This window comes from Humulus lupulus, chromosome 8 (assembly GCF_963169125.1).
Source record: "Humulus lupulus chromosome 8, drHumLupu1.1, whole genome shotgun sequence".
Lineage (NCBI taxonomy): Eukaryota > Viridiplantae > Streptophyta > Magnoliopsida > Rosales > Cannabaceae > Humulus > Humulus lupulus.
In genome coordinates, this window is record NC_084800.1 from 19778751 (window position 1) to 19790552 (window position 11802).

At 31.3% G+C, this 11802-nt stretch overlaps 1 protein-coding gene across 1 annotated transcript; it reads left to right on the forward strand.

Moving 5' to 3' along the window:
* The first annotated feature begins 239 nt into the window (after positions 1 to 239).
* Positions 240 to 6064, forward strand: LOC133795108 (uncharacterized). Its single transcript, XM_062232558.1, has 5 exons — positions 240 to 328; positions 3145 to 3799; positions 3890 to 4925; positions 5091 to 5893; positions 6014 to 6064. The coding sequence occupies exons 1-5, from the start codon at positions 240 to 242 to the stop codon at positions 6062 to 6064; spliced, it is 2634 nt and encodes an 877-aa protein (XP_062088542.1).
* The last annotated feature ends 5738 nt before the right edge of the window (positions 6065 to 11802 follow it).

Below are 11802 nucleotides of genomic sequence, written 5' to 3' on the forward strand. Positions count from 1 at the left end.
GCAAAATGAGAGCTAAATAAAATGACTAAAAATCAATCAAAAGAAAACAGAGACAAACCATATACACACGCACATACATACATACATACATACATACATACATACATACATACATACATACATACATACATACAATGTGTAGTGACTGAAATATAGTAGTATTATATTTAACTAAATATCAATCCTAATATGGCTGAAACATGAACTCCTTTCTTAAGCATCTCTGACACTGTCTGATAATGGTTTCTGAAAAAGCTACTGCAATATGGATCAAAATAACTATTGTGCTTAGCATAAATTATGTGCTCAACAAGCAAGCATTAATGAAGTAAATACTTTACCTGATGACAGGAAAACTTTGATTGTAAAATTTTTAGGAAGCCAATAAACCTAGGCTTCCAGACCCAAACCATTCGAAACTCCATCGACCCTCCAAGAATGGCGACCTGATTTGCTTAAACAAGTAAAAATCCCATAAAAATTGAAGCTTGGAAAAAATCCTCAACTCAAATGAGCACTTACGTTGTTGGATGAGGCATGGGATTTAGCCGCTCAAGGCACGAGCTTCTTCGGTCGGTGACGGGAAACATGGGGAGGGAAGTTGTGGTAGACCCACGAGTCGAGCCACGCTGTAGACCCACTGTCGCACCCACGAGTCGAGCCTTCCTGTCTTCCTGGTCCAGTGCTTGAACGACGGCGACAATCAATGGTAGGCAGAGAGCAAACGAAAGAGAAAGGGAAAGGGAGAAGATCAGTTATGGAGGGAGAGAGAAAGAGATTTGGGGATTATATTTTTTTATTTACTTATTCAGATAAAACAAATTTTTATATATTTAATGGACCGTGTGAAATTTTTTTGGGTGGTGAAAAATTAGGCGCCAAAAATTAAGTCCCACCTACTATTTACCTATTATAATACTTTTTAAAAAGTATTAAATTTTTGTGTTATGGAAATGGGTTTTTGTTGTAGTGTTTATCATTGTCATATAAATTTTAAATAAATAAATAATATTACATATAAAAATATGACATAAACATATTAAAATAAAAATTAAACCAAAACATTGTTTATGGTTTTTTTTAAATAATACGATAACATTTTAGATCATGAACTACAATATTTAAGATATAAAAGATTCATGATATTATTCAAATCACACATTAATAATTGGAGAAGAAACTTCTTTATTCTTGATAGAAGATAAATGTTATTCTAATTTCTTAATTAGTTACGAAATCATGCCATTTGTACACACACAACACTTATATATGATGTATTTATTATGTATTATATTTTATTCAAATAATAATACTTTATAACATATGAATTTATATTAATATAATTATTAAATATCTAGTTTTGTATTAATTATTTTTATAATTGTTGACCCTCAAATTGGTCAACGACACGGAGTCAAATAAACGATATAAAATGAGATGAAAACAAGAAGAAATCAAGACGAAAAAGTAAACGACACAAACAATTTATAGTGGTTCGGCCCCAATCAGATGTTAATGACCTATGTCCACTTAGTGTTCTTATTGATGTAGGATCCCAACACTGTGATCAATTAACTAAGGGTTCACGAGTTTCACAAGCTTTAGGAAGATTACAATTTCGGTGAATAATAACACTGTAATTTTCTCTCTGAATTCTCTCAGTCAAAAAGTCCCCTCCCTTGAGTCTTTTGATTCATATTTATAGGCTCAATAAGGTTACATGGACCAATGAGCCTTAATTACAATTAAGACTTGGGTATCTAGGTAATAAAAGAAATTTCAATTAATGCACAATTACAAGAGTGCACATCTGAAGGAAATAAATGAATATATGCGACCAGGCTAGTCGCACATAAGTATGATGCCTGATAAACCAACAGTCTTCTGGTCGATGGCCGAACAGGATACACTTACTTAAAACAGCCACGTGCCTCTCATGTGTAGACCAACCCTGCCACGTCATCAGGTAGTCCATTTTTTTTATAAACAATAATAAAAATAATTTATAATATTTGAATTTATATTAATATAATTATTAAATATTTATTCTAGCCAAACTTTATAAAAATTAAGATTATATATTATTATTATAATAACAATATTTTATAACATTTGAATTTATATTGATATAATTATTAAATAATTATTCTTGTATTATATATTATTATAATGATATTTTATAACATTTGAATTTATATTAATATAATTAATAAATATCTAACATACTTATAATATTTGTACACACACGGTACTTATATATAATATATTTATTATATGTTATATATTATTGTAAAAATAATATTTAACATGTGAATTTATATTAATATAATTATTAAATATCTAGTTTTGTATTAAATATTATTATTAATAATATTTAAATTATTAATATAATTACTAAATATTTATTCTAGAAAAAATTGATAAAAATTATGATTATATATTATAATAATAATAATAATAATAATTTTTTATAACATAATATAATTATTAAATATCTAATCTTGTATTATATATTATTATTCTAATAATATTTTATAACATTTGAATTTATATTAATATAATTAATAAATATCTAATGATATTTTATAATATTTGAATTTATATTAATATAATTAATAATTATTTCTTTTTAATTGGTTTTAAAAATATATTTAGTTAAATATAACAAAATTAACCATTGAAATCAAAACTTTATGTTATCTACACACTTTTTATATAGAAGAGAATTATATGGTGCATTTTAGTTTTAATTTAAAATTTTAAAACCCAACAAAAAGTTATATATAAATATATTATTTAATTAATGGCTAGAGCAATGAAAATAAGTAATTTCTCAATTTAAAAAAAAAAACTATATGGACATAGTTTTGTTTCACTATTACATATATGTTTGGATAAACAAAATACGTTAAATGAAAAAAATAAATAGTTGATAAAAGAAAAAAATAATAATAAATTTAAGCACATATAAATATTTTTCTATTATAATTTTGAAAACATAATTAATATAGTAATTTAAATACTTTAATATAAAATTTCAAAATGTGCGATGATAAATTATTATGACTAATTTATTAGTTTTTATTTTTTTAAAATTTGTTTATCTTATTTGGGTGACTTTATTACTGTTTTGTTTTTTAAAAGTCATGGGTCGGTTTTCACTTGGACTAACAATCAAGCTGGTTCCAATCGAATCTATTCCAAGATAGATCATGTTTTTGTCAATGAGGAGTGGCATGATCACTTTCCTAACACTGCTGCTCGTTTTAGTTGGGAAAGTATATCAGATCATTGTTCTTGTGTTGTTTCAGCTACAACAACAGAGGCTATTGGCATTAAACCTTTTCGGTTTTTCAACTTCTGGGCTAATCATCCTGATTTCAAGAGATTAGTGGAGCAAAATTGGAAGAAATCGTTGGCTATTAGAGGTCTCAAAGGGATTTTCTTAAAACTGATGAGAGTGAAGCATTGTCTCAAGAAGTTTAATCATGAAGTGATTGGTGACATTGGGAAGAATTATCAGGAAGCGAAGGCTAGATACAGTGAGGCTAAATTACAGGCTCAAAATCACCCGAGAGACCAGTTTTATCAGGAGCAAGAATCTAATGCAGCAGCTAATTTCGATGCTCAAGAAAAAATGTACCATAAGTTTCTAAGACAAAGGAGCAAAATTACATGGCTACAAAAAGGAGATTCCAATACCTCTTATTTTCATGCATGTCTGAAGAAGAGAAAAATGGAGAACAGAATTACATCCTTCATGAAAGACCAAGGTAAAATTAATGAGAATTTTCCTGAAGTAGTTCAGCATTTTCTCAATCATTTTCACAGCTATATGGGCAGTAGTAGTACTGTCAAAACCAGATTAAATTTGACTTGTTTGGAGTAGGGATATAAGCTTTCTTTAGACGATCAGCTTGGTTTGCTGAAACCTTTTTCGTATAAGGAAATAAAGAGAGCTATTTTTAGTATCCCTAATACAAAATCACCAGGGCCTGATGGGTTTGGGTCTGGTTTCTTCAAGAAAATGTGGTCTGTTATAGGGGGAGAAATATGCGCCGCAGTGTCTAATTTTTTTGAAACAGGTCTCATGCCACCTGAGTTTCATAATACTTTGATATCCCTCATTCCTAAACAAGAGAACCCAGCTAAAGCAGTTGATTACAGGCCGATTGCATGTTGTTCAACAATATACAAATGCATATCAAAATTGCTATGCTCTAGACTTGCTTCAGTTCTCCCTTCTCTGGTTGGCCAAAACCAAGGTGCTTTTGTCCAAGGGAGGTCAATTGCTCACAATGTGATGATTCTCCAAGATATTTTGAAGAACTATAGGAGGAAAAACACTTATCCTCGCTGTACTATCAAGATAGATATCAGTAAGGCTTATGACACAGTGGATTGGAATTTCATTGAAGACCTTCTTAATGCTTTAAATATGCCCAGTAGATTTGTTCAGCTAGTGATGACTTGTATTAGAAGCACTACCTATTCTCTCCTTATGAATGGTAGAATTCAGGGTGGTTTTCAAGGGGCTAAGGGTCTTCGTCAAGGTGATCCTTTATCTCCGTTGATATTTGTTTTGATTATGGATTATCTAACGAGAAGTCTTCTTCACGCTGCTCAAGTTTCTAAATTCAGATATCATCCGCTTTGCAAAAGTTTGAAGTTAATAAACTTATGCTTTGCGGATGACTTGATTCTTCTTAGTAAAGGGTCCAAGCAGTCCATTAGAGTTCTTAGTGAGGTCTTGGATGATTTCAGCAATACTACTGGGCTTCATATCAATGTTAATAAATCTCAAGTATTCTTTGGAGGGGTAGATCCTAGGGAGAAAGGGGAGATCATTAGGGATCTTGGTTTGGCTGAAGGTGATTTCCCTCTAAAGTATTTAGGGGTGCCTTTAAGACCAACAAAATGGAAAGGTGAGGACTATGGGATTATCATTAAAAAAATCAAAATGAGACTTCACACTTGGGGAAGTAGACACCTGTCTTTTGCTAGCAAAGTTCAATTAATTCATTCAGTTTTACTTGGTCTTCGAAATTATTGGATGAGTACTTTCATCCTTCCTTAGAGTGTTTCTAAAGAGATTGAGAAACTTTGTAGAGGCTTTCTTTGGGGATTAAACGGGAATAGAAGCAGAATTCATGTGGCCTCTTGGGAGAAAGTTTGTCTTCCCAAGTCTTTTGGTGATCTTGGGTTTAAAGAAGGGTCCAAATGGAATCAAGCTATCTTAGCTAAATACGTTTGGGCTATCACTGAGAAGAGAGATCTTCTGTGGGTCAAGTGGGTGATCACTGTCTATCTCAAGGGGGTTCCCTTTTGGTCTTATGAGTTAAAGTTAGACACAAGCTGGTATTGGCGCAAACTTTGTCGACTGAGACAAAAAATTTCCTTATCTGAGATTTTGAAGGCAGGTTGTTCGGGTAGTTTCTGTTCATATGTTCTGTATAACAGCTCTCTTCCTCCTTCCCAAATTAGCTATCACAGAGCCATATGGAGTAGTCTCAATCTTCCAAAGCATCGATTTGTGCTATGGCAGGTTGTGAATGCTCATTTATTAACAAAGGACAACTTGAGTAAATTTCATATAGTCTTAGATTCCATGCTCTGTCCTGTTTGTGGTGACCAGCCTGAATCTCATCAGCATTTATTTTTTAAATGCTTCCTTTCTAGACGAGTGGTGGAGTTAGTGTTCAAATGGCTGGGTTTCAGAGGGTGGCTGGTAGAGTTTGATGGTTGGTTATCTTGGATTTCGCTGAAAGCTTCTGGTATGGTAAGACTCATTAGCATTGCAGTTTGTGCAGCAACTTGCTATTGTCTTTGGCTGAACAGAAATAGATGTGTCTTTGAAGGCTTCTCCAAATCTGAAACTTTAATTGCTTTTGATGTAAAGAGTATAGTGATCTACAGATTATTTGTTGTTAAAAACAGAAAAATGTCTAGACAAGAAAGAGACTTTATACATAGATTAACATGTAATTAGTGTTTTTCTTTTTTGGTTTTGGAGGTTCAGTTTGTTGTTCCTCTTGGTTCGGCTCTTAGTGAGGTGAGGGTGTAATTTGTTGGTTGATTAATAAAGTTTTTTCTTCTTGATCAAAAAAAAAAAAACTAACAATGTTGAAAAACAATAAAAAAGTGTTAAATCTAACATAGAACAACAATTTTCATTAAACTCATATCTATAATATAACACATCCCAAATCTAATGAAATAGGATGAAACGAGACGGTGTTTAAAGATATGAGACTAATTGTTTTTTATTTGAAAACATTATTTTTCAAGTTTTAGTTTGAATTTGGATGATTTAAAAAATATTGATGATTGAAAATTAAAATTACGAGTTTTAAATTTTTTTAATTAGCCTTTTTTCTTGATAAAATAAAGAGAAAATAAAATTATGTCTTTTAAAACGATTTTGAATTTTTTTAACAATTTTATCAAAACTATATTTGTACGGGGCTTGGATTGACCCATTACATTACAGTACGGTTCTGCTGACCATTAAAATATATCTATACAATGGTCATTATTTTAAATACTTTTATAAATTACAAATTTAAATATCGTACATTAACTGTAATCCTAAATTTAAATTATTAATGGAGAATGAACCGTACACGAATCCAAAGCTTATTTGTACCTAGCTAGTAGTCTGAGCTAAGTACTATACACAATATTAAATTTATAACCAATTAACCATACTACTGCTGTACTGCCTTGAAAAGTAGAATAATATATAATATTTTAAATTAAATAGTTGGATTACATTAAATATACTAGTAGTATTACTCACATAAACCAAATTTTACCAAAATATTATATAGTACGTTACGTTAATTAGTACATTTTTATTGGTTTAGTACCGTAAGGAACTTTGTACTACAAAATCATCGCAACAAATGCCCTTCCAAGTCGAATAGAAAAAGAATCTTGAGTTATTAGTATGAATTATGAAATCATAACCAAAATTATCTACCAAAATATTAGCGACGGACTTAACAGTTTCATTTAACTAATCAATTTTTTATCAAGTAGAACTAACTATTTAAAAAAATAGCGTCAGGTCAATTTGTGTAATGTTTTTTGGTGCACATATCATTATTCTATTTTTATATAGTTGGTTTGAATATCAGTGCAACACACTACAACAAATAATATTTTTAGGGGCGACAAAATAACCCCAAAAGTCACTGCTGATATGTGTTAGGAGCGACAAGTCGCCGCTATCACGTCCCCGCTAATACGTCGACTATTAGGGGCGACTTTGTCGCCTTTGATATTGAGAGAGTCGCCATAGCTATACTCAATTTTGTAGTATTTAAAAAAAAAAACTATAGTATTAGGGGGGCGAAGTGATATGCGGCTACTAATAGCGACTTTATAATAAAATGTTGATTAAAAAAACAAATTTAAATTAAAGTATTGGGAAATTCTATAGTAGGGGTGCTAATTTAGCCCTAGGAGTATGTGCATTCACGTTTTCGGTGTGTACAAAAATATTATAACCAAATTTCTTTTATACGATGATGTATATTGTAGTTATAGTAGTCACCCCACTAGTTTTCAAAAAACTTCTAAATACTTTACAATGTCGAAAACTAAAGTTCAAAATGGTTAGTTGCACATGTATATAAAAAAAAGCATGAGTGCAATTGACTATTTGAACCATGTTTTTTGCATCATAAATTATTAATAATATAATATTTATTGAAGCTTGATATTATATGTCCATATGTTCACAGGGTGGCTCTATCAACACCATATCAATGTAAGAGTTAATACAATGGTAAAACTATAATTTAGAAATTTGAGAATAATTTTATTCTTCGGGTCAAATATACAATTATTATATGATAATTGAGGTTGAATAATTAATTTAGAATTAATTATTAAATTTTCAAAAATATATTTATTTATTTGAATACAGAATATTGAAATATATATATAAATAAATAAAATTTTGAAATTAATTATTTTATTTAAGTGGGAGAAAATAAAATTGATAAGTCAAAATAGATTTTGATTTATTGATTTTTAAAAGGATGATGATAATGATGATCATCAATTTGAATTTTGAATTTTAAATTTAAATATTAAAATATGGTTGTGATTTTTTCCTTAAAAAGATGATACCATATTTTGTGGGAATTATTGATTTTAATTAAATAAATAAAAGAAAATAAGAAAAAATACAGTATTCCTGAAAGGAAATACTGCCACACGCATGACACAGTCCAGAGACTATGTCATGCCTGTAAGAGAGTACTGATAAAGTATGAGTATTGTTTTTTTTATTTATTTAATTAATTAATAATTTTAAAATAGATTTTTTCAAATTTGGTAAGTTAGATATTACCTAAATCAATTCCTATCATCATTATTGTTATTCATATTTTTAGCCTTTGTAAGGCCAAACGGATCCAGGGTCCTCAGAAGAGGTCCGGGCCCAACCTGAGCCCAGTGAACAATGTATCAGGAAACCCCGACGGCCTAGACCATACTAAACCTGATCACAGGCAAGTAGCATAAACATAGTGAGGGGGCCAGAACCAAGGTGCAGACCCAAATTGTCTCCCTGACCACTCTCAACCTACATCCTCTAGGATGAAAATGGTGATGGTGGATGGCTCACTCCAAGAGACGAATCCCATCAAGTGGGATCCAAGAGAAGATGTCATCATCAGCAAGGTATCCGCCTTGGTAAATGAACCTAGGTCTTGGTAAGCGAACTAAGACCTTAGGTAAACGATCCCGAGTATTTGTAAATGTACCCGGACCATACGTCCGGATAGGGCAAGCCTTGTCTTCCTTGATGCTGACATGTTACTGAGAAATCTGGAGGTTGGTCTCCCTAACTAACCTGCCGAATGGGGTATGCACGAAACGTACATTGTTCTTAAGAAACAATATTGTCAATACTCTGACATATCCTGTCCCCAGGATCCTTTTAGTGGCCCACGCGGATCAGTCCGTACTAACGAACAAAGGACAGTTGTAAGGCTCGACCACGCCTAAGCTGACTCAATGGGCCGAGATTAACAACATCTAATTACGCTACATTCTTTCTATTATGACTCCATTAGCAAAAAAATTGTAATTACATCCCTATTGGGCCTAGATTAGTCCGGCCTAAGCTACTTGACCGCCTATAAATAGGGTCAATTATGCACGGTAGCGGGGATCCCAGAATTTTTCTTGTAAGCAAAAACTCTGCTGAACTTGTAGAAAAACTCCATTGTCAAGACTCTCTAAAGCCTAATACTAGTGACTCGTGGACTAAGGGTCATTAACGCCCAAACCACGTAAAAACTGTGATTTTCCATCTTTTATCCTTTCTTTCCTGCTCTTATTTCATAACATATTTTTAGTTTCTAAAAAACTCGGTAAACAATTATGATTGTATTATTATATTACTATTATTATTATGAATAATAAGGTAATATATATATATATTATCTGATAAAAAGAAACAGAGAGTGGTAATTAAGAAAAAGTTTCAAAAATTGTCATCTTCTTCTTTTATTCTAACATTTCTCAAGCCATAATCTAAGTTCTCATGTGTTGAAATAAACTTGTGATTTCTAAATTACAAACTCTTGTTCTCTATGTGCTCACACACATCTTGAGGTGTAGAGAACTCTCCAGAAGATCGTGGTTTGAGTACTCAAAGCGTTGGATAGGAAGATCGTTATATATACGAAAAGACTCAAGGACACTTGATAGGCTTCAAGAGGTAAATATTTCTGTTCTTAAATATTTGTATACATGTGCATATGATATATATAAGTATGTGTAAAATTATATACATGTTACATGATTAATGTTATTGCATATTAATAGTTCTTGTCTGGATATTTTCTTGAATATATAAACTGTTTATATGAGATATGAGAAATTTTTTATTGTTTACAAACTGAACCCACCATGCCAATTCTCTATGCACTCTCATTGTTTTTCCAACACTTTATGGCTTACATAAGATCTAGAAAATTAAAATTCACAACCCAATAGCACCATATAATTAACGATCCATCATTCAACCATACATTCAAAAAACATATTCATCCATTCAATTTACATATCAACATACATATAACAAATGCAAGAAACACACAGTATTTAAATATGAGTAATGATATGTGCACCCAAAATATATACTCAAATATTACACACAGTGATGTGGCAGTTTGGCCTAGCCAATCACAATTATTAAAACTAGGACCCACTATTTTAAAAGCAGTGACACGTCACTGTGTGTAATGTTTGGGTGCATATTTTGGGTGCACATATCATTACTCATTTAATATATATGCACAGTCTGCTCTGATACCAATTTTTGGTATTAAATGATCAAAACAAAGGTGCGCATATGGACCCATTTTAATAAATATTAATACGAGCTAGAATCATATACATATATATGTTAGGAAAAATGTATTTGCCTCAATGGAAATTGGTAAGAAAATACAATTCTAGACAAAATATTACAAATAAATAATGATTAATTAAAATGTGTTACAACTCTATGACTGAAAATACAAATAAACAATAGAAGAAATAGAAGAAGAGAATAGAGAAATACAACTCTAAGCAAAAGGATACAAATAAAGCAAAGTGTTTGAAATAAAAGAAATAAAGATTACAACTCTAAACAAAGATACAAGTAAATAGAACAAGAATGATGAGAAGAAAAGCAATAGAAGAAAAAGTAAGAACAAGAATCAAAAGACACACTACCAAAGTGAAGAGTGTTGGAGATCATCAACTTGAATAAGGTTTGAAACCTTTGTCCAAAAGCTTTTTTTCCCCTAACTCAAGAAAAAAGGGATCTCTCACAGATTTTTGAAATGCTTTCTGGATTAATCAAGCCTCTAGGTGTTTCTAGCTAAGTGCTCTAATAGATAAAAAATTGTGTCTTACAAGTGAGCAATAGGCTCCTATTTATCGGGTTTAGAGACACCCTTTGAATTTCAAATTCCACCAACCCCCATGGTTGTTACCAAGATTAATTTGATGTTTATTGAATTTAAAATGAGATTTGGGGGTTATTTGGGTTTTTGGAGTCGTTCAAAAAGATTGGAAAAAACTGAAAATATTTGGTCAGAAAATGCACCTGTGGCCGCAACCAGGAACATCAGTGGCCGCGGCCACTGCTCTCTGTTCCACAGGCCATGGCCACCAACATCCTGTGGTCGCGGCCACTGACCATTTTCAGCACATATTTTTGTGTTGTTTTTCCAAACGGTTCCAACACCCTCCCAATTGATTTTGTAACCCCAAAAACACATTATTGAGGTTAAAATCATATCTCTAATAGCCATTTCACATATAGCTTTAAGAAATTCATCTCAATATTGTGTAACAACAAATCTACACAATAAAGGGGAATATTTGGAAGTTACAAATTTGTGATTGAATTTGTAACACCAAATATGTGTTGGTTTTTATAGATCAAATCAGAGATTATACGCAGCGGAACAACAATCAAAATTGTTAATTTAATCCCACAAGATTTCTAGATCGACTTCTTCACATGCATATATATATATATATATATATTGAATCAAAGATATGAATAGAAAATTACCTCAGGTCCTTCCTTGCTGCTATCTTTTTGTATGGCAAAAATCCTTGAGATCTCACACCAAGATCTTCCAAAATGTTCTCAGCACACAAAGAACGAATGTTCTCAGGATTTAGGTTGATCTATAAGTGATCATCAGTTATGATATGAATTGCAAGTCTTTATTGTTAAGTGGTTTTTGGATAAAGATTTTTATTCATATCGATCCATGT

What these genes read in the sequence shown, in the direction of transcription:
- LOC133795108 (XM_062232558.1), top strand. Translation starts at nt 240, where the DNA reads ATGGTTTCTGAAAAAGCTACTGCAATATGGATCAAAATAACTATTGTG. An exon ending in AACAAGCAAGCATTAATGAA is followed by an intron (nt 329 to 3,144) that starts GTAAATACTTTA and finishes GTTTTTTAAAAG; the next exon opens with TCATGGGTCGGTTTTCACTT. An exon ending in AAGACCAACAAAATGGAAAG is followed by an intron (nt 4,926 to 5,090) that starts GTGAGGACTATG and finishes GTGTTTCTAAAG; the next exon opens with AGATTGAGAAACTTTGTAGA.